We start from the raw sequence: 21,771 nt of genomic DNA on the forward strand, positions 1-21,771 counted from the left end.
TGCCTAATATACTATAGTAACGAACTGGTTTGACCTAATTGATGCCTTTAAATGTAGGTTATATTGGAATTAAGTTAGTAATTTATTTATTTGCAAAAGTATTGCATTGAAAAATAACATTTCAACTAACACATTTTATCTATTATAAATCAAAACTCAATCCAATAGTCTCACATCTAGTGTGGGGAATTTCAAGGCATAATCTTTTCATTTTTATTGTACTCCATCTTTCTTTCCTATTTTCTTTTATTAAAAATATAAAGTTAAATTTAATATTATTAAAATATCAAATCCACCTTGAATTTGTGCTCAATTTTATCAAAAACTCATTAAACTTGAATCCTTAAATAGAGCCAAACTCGAACAAATATGAGCTCAACTAATATTTACCTGCATAGGAACTACATTTGGCCTTAAAATTATTTTGATCTTGTGGTCACGCTCGGCCATTGGGTACTCAAATTGACATCCAACTCTAACATTAGACTAAACTTTAAGGACGAAAATGTTATTCGGGAAAAGATTCTCAATATTTGGAAATTTCTAAAATTAAATTTGAAACATAATTGAATAAATACAAAAATAGTCTTTTCCTCAGTGTGGCCTTTGAAAATGGCTGGCACTGTATCAGAGTCAATGACAGGGAAGACTAAATTCTCTGCAATCTCGGCAATGCGAAGGCGGCGCACCAGAATAAGAGCGTTCCTCTCCGTTATTATCTTTCTAGTGCTGTTTGGTGGCTTGGTCCCTGTGTTCGCTCCTCTTCCTTCTCTTTCACCTCTTCATCATCGGCACCTACACAAGAGGGTAAAAAGAGTCTCTCATGTTTATATGAATTGTTGTTTATTGATGGATAAAGGCTTCATTTTTATGATAAAGCTTTCTTTTTTTCATTTTCGTTTGGTTGGTGAGAACCAGGGTAAAAAAGATTGAATTTTCGATGGTTCAATTACAGGTTAAACAATTCTCTTTTGGAGGAAATTTTTAATGAATAATGAAATTTGCTCTTGAGTAATAGATTCTTGCACCGTTATGAAAGTTGGAGTTAAGTTATATTTTTTTTGGTCTTATATTAGATGAATGATCGAAAATTTGAGGTTGCTGAGGACATGTTCTGGAAAGATGGTGAGCCATTTCAGATTATTGGTGGCGATGTGCATTATTTCCGGGTGCTTCCTGAGGTATTGTTCTCCCTTGTCCTATATTTGTTTGTCTTCTAAAACTTTATTTTTCCAAGAGAGTTGGATCTCTATGATGGAATCTTATCTCTTTAATCATTTGTTATGTAGTTTTTATTATGAACTTGTTTAAAATATAACTAATCAAGTTTATTGCAATTTTTGCTTGTAAGTTTCATTTTTTTTGGCGACATGATAATGTGTTGAATATATATCTTATGATGCAGTATTGGGAGGATAGGCTTTTTCGAGCTAAGGCTTTGGGTTTAAATACCATCCAAGTTTATGTTCCTTGGAATCTGCATGAACCTAAACCCGGAAAGCTGGTTTTTGAGGGTATTGCAGATCTAGTATCATTTCTCAAACTCTGTCAAAAGCTAAATTTGCTCGTTATGCTTCGAGCTGGACCTTACATTTGTGCTGGTCAGTCTTAACATTTAGATTCTTTTCCCACTGTTAGCATGTTAAATTTACATTTTCGTTTCATGGATTATTAGTAGTAAATTAAATTCCAATATTGATATCGCTATACATCTAGAACAGCTGAAAATTACTATTTCTGCTATAAAGTTCATGTTTGTATATTTTTTTCTCTTTTATAGTTGCCATGATAACAAGTGTTTCCTTTTAAAATATCTTTTTGTTGTAGAGTGGGATTTTGGGGGTTTTCCACCTTGGTTGCTTGCCATAAAACCAGCTCTCAAACTCAGGTCATCTGATCATGTTTACCTTGGATTGGTATGTTCACCTATACTTTTGTTTGCTCAAAATTGTGTCTCATGATTTAATTTTCATACGAAGTATGTGGTAGTTTCTTTTTATGGCTTTAAATGTGACCATTCACCATGCTGTGCATTAATATGATTATGTGACGATGTGAAATGTTGTAGGTTGACAAATGGTGGGGAGTCCTACTCCCAAAGATATCTCCTCTTCTTTATGAGAATGGAGGCCCTATTATAATGGTTCAGGTATGTGGATATTTTACTACAGTAGCCTTCCAATAATGAATTTTGATTGATAAATACTGTGGAAAGTTGTTAGATCAGTATGAGAATCCAAATTCCAATGTGCAGTACTGAACTCATTACAGTTAAGCTAAAAGATGTTTTCTTCTTACGGTTTAAAGAAGCTATTGAAATTTTGAAATTACAACAATATTTTTTATGGATGATGAATCTCCATGATTTGCCAACTTGTGATGATGAATCCTTCTTTGATTGTTATTATTGCCTATGGGGAAGACCTATTTTTTGTCTTGATGTGAATGGGAGAACCTATTTATTTGAAAACTTGAACTTTAAATTCCCCACTTTTAGGTGTCTTAATGTTAATGATATTATTTTCACAGATTGAGAATGAATTTGGTTCATATGGAGATGATAAGGCCTATCTTCATCACCTTGTTACATTGGCCAGAGCACATCTCGGGGAAGAAATTGTTTTGTAAGTTGTTTTATAGACCTCATTCCAGATTATTTTCTTTTTGCGGATTATTTTAATTAACTTGAATTTAGTTTCCATTCCAACTACCTGGGTTTGAATATTTAAGACTTCCTAGTTTAAGTTCTACTGATAATTGTAGGCTATTATGTTAAATTATTCATTTGGTGTATCTAGTTGGTATTTCTATTGTTATATATGGTAGAAAGGTGTTCCAAGTGTATACTTTGAATGGACTTCTGATATTATTCTTTCCTTATTTGATTATCCATCCTTTCCTTCACTTGATTTATAGGTATACAACGGATGGAGGTACTAGGGAAACTCTCCAGAAGGGGACTATAAGTGGAGATGCTGTTTTTTCTGGTAAAGTCAATAGTAATATATTTTATTTTTTAAGTTCTGAGCATAAGGGGGTGAAACAGTGGGCTTGTTGATTTTGAATAAATTCTGTCACACAATTTTCACTAAACAATGGAGGAATTTATGCAAACAATCTAGGACCTAAAACTAGGAAATACAATAAATACTAGGAAGTGAAATAGAAAAAGGAAATATGCAATAAAAGATAAATTAAAAATATCCCAAAATAAGAAGATTTTCAATCAGCCAAATCGACCTTCCAACAGGGAATTGATACTCTTTTAAGACTCAGGAATTGCAAATATCAATCTTTGTTTGTGTTTTTTTTTTTTTTTTTTTGTGGGGGGGGGGGTCTTGTTCTCTTTAGAAGTTATACAGCAGTTGAGATACTTCATAGAAATTTTCCTTTATTTCTCTTCAAAAAGGCAAAAAGTATAGAAGCTTTCCACTGTATAACTTGATTATTACTATTATTTCTAAATTGCATACGTAACATAACTGAGATTTGCACTGGGTGTAAGTTAATATGATCTTATGGTTAAACAATATGATTTGCTATAATCTATTCTGTTTTGTGATTTGTAGCTGTTGACTTCTCTACTGGTGAAGAGCCTTGGCCTATATTTAAGTTACAAAAGGAGTTCAATGCCCCAGGGAAATCACCACCGCTTTCTTCGTAAGTGTCTCAAATTATTATTTCTGATCAATGTTTCATTGCTCATAATGCTTGTAATTTCAGGGAGTTTTATACTGGCTGGCTTACACACTGGGGGGAGAAGATGGCAGTGACTAGTGCAGATTCCACAGCATCTTACCTGGACAAGATTTTATCAAAGAACGGTTCTGCAGTGCTTTACGTATATACTATAGTTTCCCTTTTTTGCTGCTATCAAGCCGCTGTTTACTTATTGATAATTCTGACTTAGACTCATAATTTCAGATGGCACATGGTGGGACAAACTTTGGTTTTTACAATGGAGCAAATACTGGTGTGGATCAGTCTGATTACAAGCCTGATCTAACTTCTTATGATTATGTGAGAACAATATTGACTTGCTTATCAGGAAAAGCAAACTGGTTTTATGCACTGAATTGACAGTCTTATGCCCCTTTATCCTAGGATGCACCAATTAAGGAATCTGGTGATGTCGACAATGTAAAATTCAGAGGTAATTTTAATTTCTTTTTTTCCTTCTGTAGTTGGAACTTGGAATAATCTGTATTTGATTCTTTTTTCCCACTAATCTAACCATGCCATACCTGTTTTTATTCTCATTTGATATGTTTAGGCTTCCCAGATTTTTTCCTTGCCATTAATCCTTTTCTGCAAGATATTTAGTTGACAAAGACCATTCTGCTTTCAGCAATTCGGAGGGTGGTAGAGAAATATAGTGCCACATCTCTTCCTTCATTTCCTCCTGATAATGCAAAGGCAGGATATGGACCAATTCAGTTACAGAAAACAGCATTGTTGTTTGATCTACTTGATACAATAGATCCTGCAGATGTAGTTCAATCTGAAAACCCAATTTCAATGGAGTCTGTGGGTCAGGTGTGTAAGAATTTATGATCATGATTGTAAGTTTCTTTACTCTGCATTTTATAATAATCCAAGGGTGCTGAACATTACTATGGCCACATTTGGATTTCTTTTTTCACTCCAGATGTTTGGATTTCTTTTGTATGTATCGGAATATGCTGGAAAGAACTATGGCAGTAGTCTCCACATACCAAAGGTATAGATGTCATTTGATTCATATTTATGCTAAGCAATTCAGTTTCTAGTTTTGTAGCTATGTTCATTATTCTCATATGTGGTTTCAGAATTATGTAGTTAACAGACATTCAATAGATAATGCAAGTATTTTCTTTGCAGGTGCATGACAGAGCTCAAGTGTTTGTATCATGCTCATCTGGAGATAATGGTGGAAGGCCAACATATGTTGGCACAATTGAAAGATGGTCAAATCAAGCGCTTAGCCTCCCTAATGCTAGATGCGTCTCCAACATTAGCTTGTATATTTTGGTAACTGGCTTTTATCTTTCATTGAACAGTTTGCTTAGCTAGTTAGGGTTGTGGACTTACTACCCCTTTTTTTATTTAAGAAGATAGTAAACTGGAAGTATTATTAAAGATTCATGAATAAGTTGGGGATGTGAATACATGATTTTCATTATACATATGATGGTTTTTAAAGCTCATAAATGTAGAAATGCTTATTTATATTGAGTATCAATTATGTTTTGTGGCTTTTGGCATCAATATTGTAAGTTGTAACACCAGTTCACCTTGGTATTCTTGTGTATAAATAGTTATGGAACCTTGGGAACTCATGTGATTGTTTTGACCATTTTAGTGATTTCTGTCTTGGAAAGAAGTTAGCAGAACAAATGCAAACTGATTGTTTCCATGCACATGGACTATACTTGGTGTATGTTAGTTCTAATGGCTTATCTGCTGTCATCTTAATTTTATGATGCATATGATATAATAATTCTTTCCATTCCAATGTGATATATTTTCCTTCTTCAGGTTGAAAATATGGGTCGTGTAAATTATGGGCGATACCTATTTGATAAGAAGGTAAGTTGCTTATGAAGTTGGAAATTTAATGCTTGTTTCTCAAATGCATTAGATCATTGTTCAATATCATTTAGAGACTATATATCTATCTGTCCCAGCCAGCATTGTAAGCTTTGATTGTTCATGTAAGATATATGGTCATGCTGAATTTTCTTGGTTGTAACTAGAAAGTTCCTTTCTATGTCCATCGATTTGAATCTTAGTTGTTTGTGGTTGATTTTCCTGCATTATAGGGTATTTTATCTTCGGTTTATTTGGATGGGAAAGTTCTGCATGGATGGAAAATGTATCCTATTCCTCTTCACAACCTCAATGAGGTGCCAAAAATCAATACCATTCAGGTTGTATCTTCTGGATCCATTCAACAATCTGCTCGCAAAAAATTAGAACATAAACAGGGTATGACTTTAGAGCCTGAAAAGGCTGAAAGAAGCTCTATCATTTTTGTTGCATTCTTTCATTTCTGGTTCTCCAGTCAACAATGACTCTTTGCTGTTTGTATCTCCTTGACAGAGAGCCTTTCAAAAGAACCCGCTTTCTTCACTGGCCGTTTTAGTATTGATAAAGTAAACCAAATTAAAGATACATACATATCTTTCAGTGGTTGGGGTAAAGGGATTGCATTTGTCAATGAATTTAACATAGGAAGATATTGGCCGGTAAAGTTATTCCTTGTCCCATCATCTCTTGTATGTTTTCTGCAGTTGCATTTATATTTATGGTCAATTTCCTCTTAGAATCTTTACTTGGCCTCTTTTGCAGTCTTTTGGACCACCATGCAATCTTTATGTCCCTGCTCCTATCCTTCGTGATGGGGAAAATGTTGTGGTACGAAATGCTTAAATATCCTTTTGCTTTATATTTTAATAATTTTGAACTCTATATTTATGTTGGCATATAAATTAAAATTTTGATTTTCCTCTTTTAGAAGCTTTCTGGTACCTTGTAGAAGTCCAAATGAGCACAACCTAAAGCAGAAGTTTTAATATTATATTTCTGTTAATGTTCATTTTCATTATTTGCAGGCCGTATTTGAGTTAGAATCTCCGAACTCTGAGCTCTTGATACACTCAGTTGATAAGCCAGACTTCACATGTGGTTCAAGTAACTCAAATGTTCATACACTTTAACACTACCCACACTCGGGCATCCAGTTGTCTCATGCCAAGCTGACAACGCCGAGAAGGTAGAGTTTGACATATATACATTATCAGACCTTCTGAATCTTGCACATGCACAGTATTTTATTACCACAACTATTACATCCCATCCCCGTGGAGAACATATTGGATGATCGACAGTACTTGAATAGAGACAAGCCTGTCGATGTGGAGAAGAATCTGATTTGGGAAAACCGTTGTATAGTCTGTATGTGCACAGTATGACTCTTTTAACATTTTTTTGGCAATCAGTTGATAATGGTAGCTAATATTGTGGAATCTAAACGGGCATATATGATTGTTTTACACCTTTTCTTTTCGATTTTCTTCTGTTACATTGAATACATGTTTGCCTAAGCAGATTTAAGTTGTCTCTGACGGCACCATTTTGGCAACTTTTATACTTGGGCGGAAAGCAGGGCCTTAATGCAACTTTCGCAGCATTTTCATCATTCACGACTGTACTCAGTGCCGGCGGCCATTCACTATGTAATTTTATGCACGGCCGTGCATCTCTTTATGCATGATAGTACTTCCTTATCTAAATGTTTTGCAATCGTACATCCATGCACGACCACTTCATCTTCAACCTAATGAATGTATAGCCATTCACCTATAAGAGCACAGGCATCATCGACTGTAATTAAATTTCTAAAACTTTCGGCAACTGTTTCTATGTCCTAGCGCTTGGAAAGTAAATCTCTATCCTAGGTGGTTCATGACATCTCGTCTTTCTATATTTTGCAAGCATGAACCATTCATTCATAAATCACAGACATGCTTGTACCCATATTCATCATACTGATTTACAGCAGTACATTCACCATTTTGTCCTATAATCAACCTCACGCACAGTTGTATTCTTTTTCATGCATGACAACCAGTTACGTGTTTTATGCTTCCATCGACTGTATAGATGTGCACTTTGAATGGCACGACCATACATTGCATCTATGAATAACATTGTCAAAGCAACTCACGTACGAGCTTACACTCTTATCATGCACGCTCATATAATATCTCAAAACATACAATAAATTATTTTAAATATGAAAATGACTAAAGTGTCTTTGGGGCATACATGTTGATAAAATAGACCCTCTTTCTAGTATCAAATTATTGATGTGAAATAACACATAAACGAGAAGAACACAAATTGTAAGGTGCAATTCTTTGCGAGTATTAGTAATGAACATGATGCTTTTAAAACGGCTCAGTGTGTTGCTTGGAATCTTACATTCATGGTTAAGTTATTAATTTTCAAGTGTAAATTTAGCAAAGTAATTGTAGCAATTACAAATTTTCATCCCTAAGTCTTCATACAATATTGTATTTTCAAAACAAGAGCAAAGAAAAATTGAATAATCTTATAATTAGATTTCAATATAAAGAATCTAGACACATATAAGTATGTGCATGTTTATGTATCTAAAGTGGATACACATAGTTTTATTGTTTTTCAAAATTGTTAAATATTGGCATTATGTTATATTTAAGAGGGCTAAATGGTTAATTCTCACTTAAGGTATAGTGAAAATTCAAAGTGACTCTCGTTAACTTTCAAAAACTCAAATACTCATTTATCTATTAGTTTTGATTGCTACAGTCAGGGGTAAAATTGACATTTAAAATTTTTTATTTAAAAAAAAATAGTTATTTTTCCCCTTTAATTTTAAAAACTAACTATTTCCTCCTAACTCAAACTTTAAAACATTACATTTATAACCCAAAAACTATATTCTATCTTTCCGACGGTCGTTCTTTTTGATGATCCTCTTTGGTGGCATCTCCCCTCCCTCTATAGTGGTTTTTCAATGCGAAAACCACTAAAAATTTGATTGATTGTAGCACAAATCGTGCGATTTTTGTATAGATTCTTATTAAAAATTCGGTCATTTTGATCATATTTTTGATGGTTTTTATGTCGATAAACCATCATGGAGGGAGAGGAGATGCTGTCGGAGAGAAATGTCAAGCTGAGAAAAATAAAATGAAGTTTTTGGAGTGTAAAATAATGTTTCAAAGTTTGAGAGTGTAAATTATTAATTTTTAAAACTAAAGGGTTAAAAAGAAATTAATTTTTCTTTATTTAAATAAAAATATTTAAATAATGATTTTAATTCTAACAGTAGCTGTGAAAACTAACGAATAAGTAGGTATTTAAATTTAAAAAAATTAGTGAGGATTACTCCGGAGTTTGGCTATAGCTTGGGTGGGAATAAGACTTTTGGGTACTCTATATCAAAGAGAGAACCTGCTGTATCAAACGTATTGACCATAATGTATATTTGCAGTAAAGTTAAAATACAGAGTAACCCAATTAAATTATCATTACTGTACACCTTCAAGACACGATCTCGTAGTTTAGCTAAACTCTTCTTCTTCCTCCTCGCTCTTTAATCCGTATATAATCGTTTAATCAAATCCCCCGGTGACCGGAGAATCCCAGTTCCCAAAATGGATCCATATTCGGGTTCCGGATCCTGGACAATGATCCCCACCATACAGACCCACACAAACTCCCCTGCACCCTCGAATCAAGACCATTTATTCCTCTCCCCACAACACCATCAGCAACAATTCTACCAACAACCTCAATTTCCTCAACAACAGCAGTTTCAACAACAACCGCAGCTTCAACATCGTACGATTCAGCAGCAGCAACAGCAACAACAGCAGAACCAGCATCACCAGTCACTCGCCTCTCACTTCCATCTCTTGCATGTGGGCTGTTTTTCATGTCCTCTTTCTGTAAGCTTTTCACTCTAATTAGGTGCTTTTTGTAATTTTGAGTTTCTTCTTTGTGGGGTTTGGTTTGCAGTTGGTGGAAAATTTAGCCGACGCTATTGAGAATGGAACAAGGGACCAGCACTCGGATGCTTTGGTATATATATTTTAAAAGATTTTTTTTTTAATTTTTCATTGATCCTTGTAATGTTACAGGAAAAATATCAAATATTGTTTGGTAACATTTGGAAGATTAAATTTTAATAGGTGTTAATTTAATTCATGTTTGTATTTATTTGTGTTTAAAGGTTAGTGAGTTCAGCAATCACTTTGAGAAGTGTCAGCAACTATTGAATTCAATATCAGGATCAATCAGCAGTAAGGCAATGGTATGTTTAATCATATTTACTTTGTATTTTAGATATTTATAATGTTCCAAGGATGGTGTTTAGATTAAGTTTTCAGATATATAATTCCATCGCAATGGTCTGTATAAAGATGACATCTTTATATTTGAAAAATGAAATGGAGGTTTGGTAACAACCACAGAATATCTGACATTATTTGGAGTATCTAAACAACAAACTTTGGTGACACAAGATGTAAGACTTGTAATAAATTAAGTAATACTACATGTATAAACAAATTATACAAACTTATTCATATAACCTGGTAGCATTTGATTGGGTGATTTTGAAGTAAGAGAAAAAGTAAACAATTATATCATCCAATCATCAGCTACCACCTCAGTTTGTACAATTTTTGTACACATAGTTTTATTCATAATAAATTATACTAGTAACTTTTTATTGGGATCTAGTAACAAGATATACAAGCGGACATTGAGTGCTACAATTGTGATGTTTCACGTGATCATAAACTTTTTTCTGATAGCATTACCAAGATTGTGCTTCCTGGTCTGTAGTGTGATTTTGCCAGGCTCACTGTTGTGATGGTGGAAGTTTCAGTATGATGTGACATTTATTTGACATTTGTAAAAAATGTATATAAGCCTGCCCAATTTAGTAAATGATCTTGTTGATTGAGGTCTTCGCGGGAGATAGTGTTTCAATGTTTGCTTTTTTTGGGTTTAGATAGAACTAGTTGGGTAGATAGATGATGTACAGCAGAATACTGAGAATTCTTTTTCCCTTTTTGTTACAAAGCATTGTATGAATTCTGATGTAATTAGTTTCTTTTTGGTTGATTTAAAGTTACTTGGTATGATTTGGGGATTTTTTTGTCTTTTTTATATTGGATGCAGACAGTTGAGGGGCAGAAGCGAAAGCTGGAGGAGTGCGAACAACTGCAGAATCAACGGAGGTTGTGCATGGTTTATAGTTTTGTGTTTTGTGTTAAGTTCTATGATTGCTCAGCAAGTGACTTGTTTTATGGTTGAATGCCAGGGAACTGATTGGCAAGTATAAGAATTCTGTGGAAGAGCTTATCAAGTCTGAGCCTTAACTGTTTGTCTGCATCTGACATCAGGTAAGAAAAGTTATTTTAACTGCTAAATGATGGGGAAGTAAGTTGCAATTTTATATATATATTTTGGGAGTGTAAATCTTTGAACAAGCTGATTACTGGACTCTGTTATTGAAGAGAAGAGTAAAAAATAATAATTATTGAATGATAGTTTCTTCTTAAAAGAAGTTTATATAAATTATTAATCCTATCTGAAGAATGAGCATGTTGTTCAAAAATTAAACTTGGTAACAACAAAACCAGCTTGCAACATTTTGATGCATCATTTACTGGTGAGTGAGGAAAGAGCTTTTCAATCTACTTGCTTTACTGTTTTTTTTTTTTTTTTCCTTTTTGGCACATCATTTACTGGTGATAGTTAACTAAGTCATTCGAATCAGCTTCCAATGATAAAATTTTCAGTCTTTATTTCAGGTTGAATTCTGCAGAATTCGAAGTTTGAAGTGAAGGCAGCTGTTTCCATTTTTGTAGAATAAGATTGGTTCTGCAACTATTAGTTCACTGAGAAAAAATTATTTCTTTTTGTTTACTTCCCTTAAAACATTTTCAAGCAAGAGACCAGCTTATTTATCTTTTCATCCACGGGATATTTTTATATATTTGTTCATAATGTTTCTTCAACAGAGCTCGAATCCAACATGTGTCAAGTGAAGAAGAGTACCATTGGCAATGATAATAAAAATTTTGTAAAAGAATACATCTGAATTACCGATTGATAGATAGGGATGCAAATGTAGATTTGAAAAGGATTGTAAATGGGTTACAAGTGAAGATGGATTGTATTCGTTTCAATCATTTTATGGTAGTTAAAAAGTCACAAATATACCCAATCCTCAACTTGTCCTATTTAACTAATTGTCTCTAGAGATCATGATTATAATAATACAGTTTTTTTTTTTTTTGTCCTAAATCGGAAATCCATCTAAGTAGGTTAGTTTGTAAGTAAAATTGAAACAATTATATTGAATAAGTAAAATCTTGGATCAATTTTTTATTTGTAACAAGAAATCTCATCCGAGTGTGTCTTTTTAAAGTTGAAATAATTATACTGAATAAGTGAAATCTTAGGTTAAATGATCAAATTTATAATTAAAGCACCAAGTAAATAAAGATTTAATCTTAAAATATGTACTCATATGACCTTATGCCTTGTTTCCATTGTCAGTCAAGCTAACCCCAGTGGCCACCCTAATACTGTTGTGTGTAAGTAGCAAACAATCCATCCATTTTGAATAGATCAAGATAAAGTCCATAATGGCTGAATTGAACCATATTCCCAAATTTCAGCTAAAAAGAGTAAACTCTAACAGAACATATTACAACACTAACTCTATTTTTAGGCATCTCTCCAAAAATGTCCAAGTTCCAACCCATTAATATATTAAACAACAATTTGTCTGTCTCTCCATTCATTTCTCTCCATCTCTTTCTCTTGACACTCAAACCATAACAAAAACCTTACCTTTCGACCCCGCCGGCAACGCATCCGAATTCTTCACCCTTCTCAACAACATTAAAAACTACTTCTCCCATCAAATATGACCGCCCTGCCGAGACTTGGCAATATCAATGCCTCCACCAATGGCAGCACCACTCAGGCATGCGCTGCATGTAAATACCAACGTAAAAAATGCGCCCCTGATTGCCTTCTCGCCCCTTATTTTCCTCATGATCGCCAGAGACAATTCCTCAACGCTCATAAATTGTTTGGCGTCAGTAACATCACCAAGATCATTAAGAATCTGCAGCCTGCAGAGAAGGATGAAGCAATGCGCACCATTATTTTCCAGTCTGACGTGCGAGCCAGTGACCCTGTAGGGGGATGTTATAGAATTATAAGAGAACTTCAACGTCAGATTGAGTTACACAAGGCTGAGCTGGATTCGGTCCTTCATCAAGTGGCCATTTGCCGGGCACAAGCTCAGCAACAGATTCAAGAATCTGATGATTCAGTTCTTAGTTATGAGAACATAGTCAACTCTGAGTCTTTTTTTATTAATCATAGGCAATTGGAGAATGATAATTATGTTGTTCCGAATAATATAGAAGATGACATAAATGTTACGGCATGGACCATGCAAGATCCGACCATGGAGGTAGTGCCGGTGATGGAGACGACTCAGCTTGTTGAGATACCGTATGAGAGACATGAGGTAAAGTTTGAGCCTGATCACGAATTGGTTGAGAGGAGGTTTGTGCCGTCGACACAGTTGCTTATATCATCCTAGATTGTGTAATGGGAATTGATGGAAATCAATGAAAATGTATGAGTATATTGGAGATCAAATATTATATAGGTCGTCTTGTTGAGGATAACGGCATTTGGGGAAGGGGAAGTCATGTATGTTCATCAATGTTTAATGATGTGTTGGATTTGATGGCATGTTTTGTGTTAATATGTGATCTCTTTTTGGTTTCACTATTATCTTACAAAAAATAGAATGTTGTAAATCGTAAGTGCTTCCATTGATTATGCAAAGAAAATGGTTACAACTTACAATTGAATGAATATGAGTGAAGACAACAAAATGACCCATATAAAGTTTTAGCCTAGCTTTGAGCCAATCTTCCATGCGCTACCCATTTGCAAATTACATCAAAACAAAGCTCTCTAAACATTAGAGCTTGTATTTCAGAAGAAATTGGCTCAGGTTCAAAAGAGTGAGAGCCGGTGACTATTTCTATAACGTGCTCAGCATGGTTTCTTCCTCTGCATCTTCTGCAATGATGTTTTCATCAGTTCTATGGCCTTCACTCTCCATTTGAAGAGCCAATTCCTCGAGAATTCCACAAAAATCATTCAAATCCGACTGCATACTTTTCCCTGAAGTAAACATATGAACCTTATTTTTCACCTCAATCCAACTCTGTCCAACAACTTTCTTTAAGCCCTTTGTTTTGGCTGAGACTCTTACCCTCGCAGAATCCTCCCACCTCCCACTTGCAGCATAAATATTAGAGAGTAGCATGAAGTTCCCGGTTGAGTCCGTGTTTTCTCTAAAGATTTGGAAAGCCAATGCATCTGCAACGTCAGTATTTTTGTGCATGCGACATGAGTTCAGAAGAGCTCCCCATACACAAGCATTAGGTTCTATTGGCATGCTTTTAACAATGTCACTTGCCTCTTGCATCAACCCAGCACGGCCAAGAAGATCGACCATGCAAGCATAGTGCTCCATATGGGGTTCAAACCTAAATTCTTTCAACATCATATCAAAAAGCTTACGACCTTCGTCAACAAGCCCAGTATGACTACAAGCAGAAAGAAGAGAAATAAACGTGACTCCATCTGGCTTGAATCCAGCTTCAATCATCTGCTCAAAAACTGCTATTGCAATTTCACCTAGTCCATTCATGCCATATCCAGTAATCATTGAGTTCCATGAGATCAAATCCTTTCTGTTAATTCTCTCAAACAATGTACGTCCTTTCTCAAGACATCCAGACTTCATGTACATATTAAGCAAGCTGTTTACCACTAGAATGCTAGAATCCATCAAAGCTTTAACTACATAGCCATGGATTTCCCTACCAATATTCAGTGCAGCTAGCTCAGCACAAACTGATAGAACACTAGATATTGTTACAGAATTGGCCATGACTTTTGCATGCTGCATCTTGCGAAAAAGATACAAAGACTCCTCACCTCTCCCCTTGGAAGCAAAAGCACCAATTACAGCACTCCAACTTATCACATTAGGACTCTCCATAGAACCATTATCTAAATTCTCCAACTGTGAAAATATTGCAAGTGCCTCATCACATAAACCAGTCTCTGCATATGATGTTATCAACACATTCCAACTCACTATATCCTTATATTTCATTTCTGAAAACAATTTCTCAGCCTCTTTTACATCTCCATGCTTCCCATACATACATATAAGTGCATTCTTTACAAACAAGAAATTTTCAAACCCACAATTTATAACACACCCATGAATGACCATACCCTTTTCAAAGGCAACTAAATCAGCACAGACAGATAACACCACAGCAATTGCTTCAGCACTAACTCTAACTCCTCTCATCCTCATCATATCAAACAAATCAATAGTATCTTCAAGCCGCCCGCATCGAGCATGGCTTGACAAGAGTGAAGTCCATGTCACAATATTTGGCTCCAATCCCTCAAGTTCCATTCTCTGAAACATCTCAAGAGCACCATCACAATCGTGATTCAATGCAAAACCAGAAACCATCGAATTCCATGAAATATGATTTCTCACTCGCATTTTGTCGAACATCTTATAAGAATAGTCAATCCGTCCCATTTTCGCATACATTCCAATAAATTCATTCACAACATGAACATTACTTTGAAAACCCATTTGCATAACATGATTATGAACAATCCTTCCAAAACCAAAACGACCCGTTAATTTACAAGCTCTTATAGCGAGCGGGAAAGTAAACCCATCACCCAAAACCCCTCGCTTTCGCATTTCAACATACAGTTTAAGTGCCTTCTCAGGGCACCCATATGACACGTTTACTCTCAAGATAGAGTTCCACAATAAAGAGCTCGACAAGCAATGAACTGGGGTTGTTTCAAACACGTTTTGCGCATCAGAAAGAAGCCCAAAACTAGCATAAACCGAAATAACTCTAGCTGCCAAGAAAGCAGAGTTATCGAATCCACTGACAATGACTTGCGAGTGCACTTGTTTAAGGAGGTGAAGTTTCGCGCAATGTTGGAGAAGGTGGTCAAAGACATCAAGAAGATCATTTTGGTGAGGAATTATTGAAAACCAACGGCGAGACTCGAGACGGAGAGAAGCAGCCGTATGGAGCATATGAAGCACGAACGACAGCCAACAAGTGTGTATAATTTTCAGTGGCCCCACGAATTTATTTTACATATATATATATATATATATAAAATAAATTCAATTGGATTTGGAAAAAAATTATTTTTTAAAAAGAAAAATAATATATTTGATAAATTAAACATTATTAGAAGAGACACTAGTCAACTAACTGAGAAGGGCATTTTCGTTATTACACTAACAAAAGAAAAAATAATTTAAGCCCAAACAAAGTTCAAAGAAAGAACATGACAAATGGAAAATTAAGTACACTTCCCAAATTTAAAAGGCTTAACTCAATTTCAAATGGTAGATTTCTTTCTGATTTGTTTACAGCTACAATGCTCTATCTAATCCCATACTTCATAAGAATCCCAAATTGTACTTGAAACTTAATTCTCTCCCCTTTACCTGTCAAAATTCAACCTCCTGCATGTAATTCAAGGCTGTGTAATCAAGAATCCAGGTAAGTATTTTAATGCCTCAGTAATGTTACAGTAGATGCTATGTTTTACGCTTCTGAAACTTGTAATCAATAGCCCATGTCATCCATTGCTGGCATACGACTTGGAAGCTTATTTTTGTCATCAGGATTCTCCATGACCGTTGCTTCGGTTGTCGTCAACAGCATCGACACACTGCAATTGGAAAGCACAAGAGTTGGGTTAAAATACTAGTCTTGTTCAATGCACAACTTTGTGACATAAAAGGATTTAAATTATAACCTCGCTGCATCGACTAAGGCTGTTCTAATGACTTTAAGGGGATCAATGATTCCGGCTTTCACCATGTCAACATATGAACCTGTTGAGTACAGTCATTACAGAGCTCAAGCAATCATGGCACGAAAGCAATAGGGTAATGAGGAAATTATTAATGTTTTGCTGAGAGAGACTACAAAACAAAGAAAGTCTCATGTAAACTCACAACTTCACAAGGAGTTGAAGAAAAACCACAATTACAATTATGGAAAAATGCATGTCATATTGTGTTTCATACAAGAGCAATGCTATGTGTATCCACTTTTAGTATACAATTCATGTATATAGACAATGTGTCATCATGTGATAAAACAACCCCTAATCACATAATAACACGTGATCTGTGTACATGAATTATGTTTTGAAAGTAGGAATACATAATTTTATTGTTCATACAATCACAAGGAACACACCTTTAGCAGCATCAAAACCCACATTAAGATCATCCTGGTCCAATAATTTTCCAACAACAACCGAACCATCGAATCCAGCATTTGAAGCTATGGTGTAAGTAGGAGCCTACAATACACCAACATATACTGTCAGGAAATATGGATTTGCATCAAAACTATGAAAATTTTGAGAAAAAATAGATCCAAACAAACTAGACCTTAAGAGCATTCTGAATTATCTGGACACCTCTTCTCTGGTCTTCATTTTGAGTTTGAACATTCTCCAGAGACTTGCTTGCATACAAGAGAGCAACACCACCACCTAAAAAGGGTTATGTTATCAGGTTAACGAAGAAAATATACACATATTAAGCCTATTAATAATAATGCCATGCATAGGTATTCACAAAACATTAGTCAACTTACCAGGTACAATACCCTCTTCCACAGCTGCTTTTGTAGCATTTAAAGCATCTGTAACCCTATCTTTTCTCTCTCCAACTTCTGCTTCACTCGCCCCTCCAACCTGCAAGAAAATGAATACTTACATAGGAGGTTGTAAGATGCACATATCAGAGGAGGAATTTGGTAAGATGAATATTTAACCTTAAAAACAGCAACACCACCAGATAGCTTTGAAAGTCGTTCTTGTGCTTTTTCCCTGTCAAACATAGCATCACTCTTCTCCGTGGCCGTCCTCAGCTGTAAAATATTATAAAGCATGAGTCACTTTCACAAAAGCATTTGCTTCTCCCACACAATCTAAATTTCTTAATAGATTGAAGAATACAAATTCTATTAATTTGATTGAAGAAGAATTATTAAAGAAAAATCAACAAAGAGAGCATAATCAACCACCAGCATACCTGCTTGCATCTCTCTTCGATCAAATTCTTATCCCCACCACCATGTAGAATAACAGTGTCATCAACAGAGACAGTGACCTGGTACGAACTGTGTCAGCTGTACTACAAAAAGAACTTGTAGCACACATAAGCCTATATACAAACCTTTTTTGCGGTGCCAAACATCTCTACTTTGACTTTATCAAGAGTTAGACCACGATCTTCAGAGATAACCTAAATATTAAATAGTTAATCATGCCATCACAAGCATTACTATGGAGGGGAAACACAAATTTAAACCTGGAAAGCTCTGTCACCTCTCCACCAGTAAGAACAGCAAGATCATCTAGATTTGCTCGTCTGTTCTCCCCAAAGCCAGGAGCTTTAATAGCACAGACCTAAAATCATAAAATTTATCAGTACAATAGTAAATGTTCTTCAATTGGCATTCACCAACAATAGGAAGAGATTGCTTTTGACTTTTAGTATTCACATCTGCTCTTTATCAATAATTGACAGTGTTGCAATGGGGGATGGCAAATATATTCTTCAAATACAAAATAAGATCATCTGGTTGTGGCTATGAGTGTGGACATATACAAGTACGTATTTATCACGATAGCAATTTAATCTGTTGAAATCTTCAAACAGTAACATTTTGCACCATCTAATGCTGTATGCCTATATAAGTAACTTCAAAGGAAAGCCAATCAATCACCTTAACTCCAGCATGATGCTTGTTGAGAATGAGCATGGCCAGTGCTTCACTTTCTACATCCTCCGCCACAACAAGGAGTTCTCTTTTTTTCTGTATATAATCAAACAGCAAAAGAAGAAAGGAATGAGAATTCTTCCATGAATATCTTAATAATTTACCTAACATTGCTCATAAAAAAAAGAGAGTTAAAAGATATGCGAAAAAGTTAATTACATTTAGAGCCAGCTCCAATATTCTCACAAGTGAGTTCATGTCTGATATCTTCTTCTCACAAATGAGAATGTAGGGATTTTCTAGTTCCTGCAACATTTGAATAACAGTATTATACATTTCAGCATTTTTTTACTTTTATGAAAAGGATCATTTTATTATGTTAAATAAAATTTTCCACATAGTAGTTATAACAATCAATGGTATAAGTGAATAGCAATCTTATAAACTTGAAAAGAAAAGGAACAAATTAACAAGAATTATCATTTCACCACAATACAGTGAGAAATTCATCATTAAAAGTAAAAATCATCATTTAGAATGGAATTGTTCTGAACTTACACATTTCTGTGTCTTTTGATCAGTAATAAAATATGGAGATATATAGCCTCTTCCAAGCTTCATTCCTTCCACCACATCCAATTCGTTATCCAAAGTATTCCCATCCTATGAAATTTGCATAGTGCATAAGCTTGACCTATTTGTAAAAGTTAATTGGCATAATACAGTTAAATGCATAAGTGTTCTTACAGCAACAGTAATCACTCCATCCTTTCCAACTTTTTCCATTGCTCTTGCTATTAATTCTCCAATCTCACGTTCACCATTTGCAGAGATAGTGGCAACCTATTCATAATATACCAATATATTTGAATTGCTACTGACAAAGACTCTAAAAGTTATATCTTAGCTCAATGCTTCTAGCCATACACAACTTATACGTAGTATTTTAAATAAATTTCATTACCTGTGTAATCTCTTCTGAGGTACTAATCATTTGTGCTTTTTCTTTTAAGTCAGATATAACTGCATCAACTGCCATGTTAATACCACTGCGTAAATCCATGACATTTACACCAGCAGCTACAGATTTGCAGCCTTCTGTTAATATCGCCTGAGTCAAGACAGTTGCACAAGTTGTACCTGCAAAGGAGATAAGTAGCAAATCTCCAGTGACAAGAACAAATTAAATGATGTGAAGGAAACCATATTGAAAAAGATTGTTCGCTTCTGAAGGCTGCTAGTTCATACTGACACCATGGCTTTCACAGTATCATCCTATAACCACTAAACTTGACATCATAAAACAACACTCAAGTTTGTGATTTCAACACGAAAAGTTTGTGCCTAGCTATAAAATACTGGTTTTCTTTAAGTCATGCATGCAAAGAATCTATTAGAGTGTCATCAGAAAAAGAGATATAACTTCCATTCAAAGATACTCATGCATCTACACTACAAGAAGGTCAAAGTCAGGACATTACTCAAGACTCTATTTAAAAAAGAAAGCAAAACCCAAGCAACTTAACGTTGAGGATTTCTTGAGGTTTTGTGATATTTTTTTCTTAAGTTGCTCGGCTTTTTGTAAGGCCCCCAACAAGGCAAGTTTACCAAAGAGCGAAGAATAGGAGGGAAATTTCCTAATTAAAAGTCTCAATCAGAGACTAATTCCAATCTCCAAGCATTCAGGAAGTCCATGATTTCCTACTTAATTAATTTAGAGTCAACTATCTTAGTGTCAATAAAAAGGGATTATGGGTATCAACTAGAGGTATTGGATTTCAGAGTGTTATTGGGAGGTGACCTAGCTCCTCGAACTACTAGAAGAGTGTGTTTTCTGTTTTATAATTTCCTCTGTGATAAGAACCTTACAAGATCCCCCTTTCTGTAGTAATAAAAAGAACTGTCCTATAGTGACTCAGTTAATTGTGTTCTAGATTCCTATCACTTTTCCTACCTGCCAGCCAAAAAAGTCTCAATCCAACTCATCAACAGAATCATGAGTCAATGAAAAATCACAGTAGGTAACCACAATAAAATCAAGAAACAATAAGAAGATATTACCATCTCCAGCAGCTGTATTAGTTGCACTGGCAACCTGCTTTACAAGATCTGCACCAATATTTTTGGCTTTGTCCTTGAATTTAATGCTCTTTGCCACAGTGACTCCATCCTTTGTAACCTTGGGATCTCCTCTACTTTTTTCAATAATCACATTGTGACCCTGAATCAATGAGCCAGGAATGGAGAACACTAAGAAGAACACAAGAAATTTTCTCAATCTATATTAAGCCTCTATTTATCTTATTATAAGGGATCAAAACTATATTATCCTAATCATAGTATGATTTTTCAGGAAACATAAGAAAGAAACGTTACCTTAGGTCCCATTGTAACTTTCACAGCCTCTGCAACCTCAGATACACCTTGCAACATTGTTGTGCGGGCCCCAACCCCATAATTTACGTCCTTAGCCACATAGTTCCTACTGGATATAACCCTACTGTACACCTGTTTTTCCATTTGAAACATTAACAGAGAGAGGAAAGAAAGTCGAAACTACTTCAGACAGATCAGAGCAATCTTTTCAAAAACAAAAGAAAACATAAAAATTGAAAAGTTTTCTTTGCACCAATTCAATAAACAATGAACAGTAAATAACTTTTAAGTCATTATTCAAAATCCAAAATGAGATGACATTAACTTGCATGTTGACTTTGATTAAACAGAGCCGGATGCAACTGCTTTGGCCTTAACAAGTTCACACAATTCTCCTCATTAAACTAAAAGCCCATATCATTATTGAAATTAAGATTAAAATCTTACTTTTCCTTTAAGTTTCTCATATTTTCCCAGGAATGCAATACAGACAAAGCTCATAAGGTCTTACCAGTTTCTTTGATGCAGATGAACTGTAAATAAGATATAAACAATAAGAACGAAAAGAACCATCAGAATGTATGTATTACATAGCTGGGAGTAACAATTAAATTCAATATAATATATATACACACATATACAAACATACCTGATTGAAGAAGCTAGCTTTGTAGCTGCCCTATACATAATTGGTATATTATGCACTTAAAAAATTGCAGAGATAAGGAGAGATGAAGGGATCTTTCGAGAGAAGAAACGAAGGGCTTTGATGGGTTTTAGCTGAAAATGCGAAACTTTACGGGGTTATAAGGAAATCAAACCTTTTGATTAGAGACTACTGAACTTGGTTCTCTGGAATATTAATGTAGGGTTTTAGGCTTTGCCGGGAGGTTTTACATTTGTGGATCATAACAAATATTGGGCCAGTTAGGCCCAA

At 34.9% G+C, this 21,771-nt stretch overlaps 5 protein-coding genes across 7 annotated transcripts; 3 read left to right on the forward strand and 2 right to left on the reverse strand.

The window, feature by feature from the left end:
• The first annotated feature begins 583 nt into the window (after positions 1-583).
• Positions 584-7,050, forward strand: LOC123218125 (beta-galactosidase 17-like). The gene is made up of 19 exons (XM_044639356.1): positions 584-807; positions 1,077-1,181; positions 1,406-1,601; positions 1,828-1,916; positions 2,069-2,149; positions 2,530-2,624; positions 2,917-2,987; positions 3,570-3,660; positions 3,724-3,841; positions 3,925-4,020; positions 4,105-4,153; positions 4,349-4,536; positions 4,649-4,720; positions 4,861-5,010; positions 5,518-5,568; positions 5,802-5,967; positions 6,082-6,227; positions 6,331-6,396; positions 6,594-7,050. Exons 1-19 carry the CDS (start codon positions 613-615, stop codon positions 6,696-6,698), a joined length of 2,130 nt encoding a protein of 709 aa, XP_044495291.1. The 5' UTR covers positions 584-612; the 3' UTR covers positions 6,699-7,050.
• A 1,965-nt stretch (positions 7,051-9,015) lies between these two features.
• LOC123218455 (mediator of RNA polymerase II transcription subunit 9-like) lies at positions 9,016-11,561 on the forward strand. 2 transcript variants are annotated; one of them, XM_044639915.1, is made up of 6 exons: positions 9,016-9,452; positions 9,550-9,612; positions 9,764-9,844; positions 10,720-10,778; positions 10,862-10,943; positions 11,343-11,561. In XM_044639915.1, exons 1-5 carry the CDS (start codon positions 9,186-9,188, stop codon positions 10,917-10,919), a joined length of 528 nt encoding a protein of 175 aa, XP_044495850.1. In that variant the 5' UTR covers positions 9,016-9,185; the 3' UTR covers positions 10,920-10,943; positions 11,343-11,561. The 2 variants fall into 2 exon arrangements, with proteins under 2 accessions (XP_044495850.1, XP_044495851.1); XM_044639916.1 differs by having other exon boundaries at positions 11,355-11,561.
• An 806-nt stretch (positions 11,562-12,367) lies between these two features.
• Positions 12,368-13,323, forward strand: LOC123218391 (LOB domain-containing protein 22-like). Its single transcript, XM_044639842.1, has one exon. The coding sequence runs from the start codon at positions 12,479-12,481 to the stop codon at positions 13,166-13,168; it is 690 nt and encodes a 229-aa protein (XP_044495777.1). The 5' UTR covers positions 12,368-12,478; the 3' UTR covers positions 13,169-13,323.
• Positions 13,324-13,382: 59 nt separating this feature from the next.
• Positions 13,383-15,778, reverse strand: LOC123218390 (putative pentatricopeptide repeat-containing protein At1g17630). The gene has a single exon (XM_044639841.1). It carries the CDS (start codon positions 15,734-15,736, stop codon positions 13,622-13,624), a length of 2,115 nt encoding a protein of 704 aa, XP_044495776.1. The 5' UTR covers positions 15,737-15,778; the 3' UTR covers positions 13,383-13,621.
• A 226-nt stretch (positions 15,779-16,004) lies between these two features.
• Positions 16,005-21,658, reverse strand: LOC123218217 (chaperonin CPN60-like 2, mitochondrial). Of its 2 annotated transcripts, XM_044639511.1 has the most exons (18): positions 21,484-21,658; positions 21,346-21,367; positions 20,835-20,966; positions 20,520-20,679; positions 19,423-19,598; positions 19,206-19,301; positions 19,017-19,121; positions 18,678-18,764; positions 18,465-18,554; positions 18,064-18,144; positions 17,912-17,980; positions 17,768-17,845; positions 17,508-17,603; positions 17,328-17,427; positions 17,120-17,223; positions 16,923-17,028; positions 16,474-16,552; positions 16,005-16,386 (listed from the first exon to the last, which is right to left on the reverse strand). In XM_044639511.1, exons 1-18 carry the CDS (start codon positions 21,519-21,521, stop codon positions 16,281-16,283), a joined length of 1,725 nt encoding a protein of 574 aa, XP_044495446.1. In that variant the 5' UTR covers positions 21,522-21,658; the 3' UTR covers positions 16,005-16,280. The 2 variants fall into 2 exon arrangements, with proteins under 2 accessions (XP_044495446.1, XP_044495448.1); XM_044639513.1 differs by lacking the exon at positions 21,484-21,658 and having other exon boundaries at positions 21,282-21,362.
• Positions 21,659-21,771: the final 113 nt, after the last annotated feature.

Source organism: Mangifera indica, chromosome 6 (genome assembly GCF_011075055.1).
Source record: "Mangifera indica cultivar Alphonso chromosome 6, CATAS_Mindica_2.1, whole genome shotgun sequence".
Lineage (NCBI taxonomy): Eukaryota > Viridiplantae > Streptophyta > Magnoliopsida > Sapindales > Anacardiaceae > Mangifera > Mangifera indica.

Excerpts from the sequence above, each read along its gene's own strand:
- LOC123218125 (XM_044639356.1), top strand. The coding sequence starts at position 613 with ATGGCTGGCACTGTATCAGAGTCAATGACAGGGAAGACTAAATTCTCT. Across the intron at positions 2,988-3,569 it reads TGGAGATGCTGTTTTTTCTG|CTGTTGACTTCTCTACTGGT; the intron begins GTAAAGTCAATA and ends TGTGATTTGTAG. Across the intron at positions 3,661-3,723 it reads AAATCACCACCGCTTTCTTC|GGAGTTTTATACTGGCTGGC; the intron begins GTAAGTGTCTCA and ends TTGTAATTTCAG.
- LOC123218455 (XM_044639915.1), top strand. The coding sequence starts at position 9,186 with ATGGATCCATATTCGGGTTCCGGATCCTGGACAATGATCCCCACCATA. Across the intron at positions 9,453-9,549 it reads CTCACTTCCATCTCTTGCAT|TTGGTGGAAAATTTAGCCGA; the intron begins GTGGGCTGTTTT and ends TTTGGTTTGCAG. Across the intron at positions 9,845-10,719 it reads CAATCAGCAGTAAGGCAATG|ACAGTTGAGGGGCAGAAGCG; the intron begins GTATGTTTAATC and ends TATTGGATGCAG.
- LOC123218217 (XM_044639511.1), bottom strand. The coding sequence starts at position 21,521 with ATGTATAGGGCAGCTACAAAGCTAGCTTCTTCAATCAG. Across the intron at positions 19,599-20,519 it reads TAATACAGCTGCTGGAGATG|GTACAACTTGTGCAACTGTC; the intron begins GTAATATCTTCT and ends TCTCCTTTGCAG. Across the intron at positions 17,981-18,063 it reads CTGTTCTTACTGGTGGAGAG|GTTATCTCTGAAGATCGTGG; the intron begins GTGACAGAGCTT and ends TTTAATATTTAG.
- LOC123218391 (XM_044639842.1), top strand. The coding sequence starts at position 12,479 with ATGACCGCCCTGCCGAGACTTGGCAATATCAATGCCTCCACCAATGGC.
- LOC123218390 (XM_044639841.1), bottom strand. The coding sequence starts at position 15,736 with ATGCTCCATACGGCTGCTTCTCTCCGTCTCGAGTCTCGCCGTTGGTTT.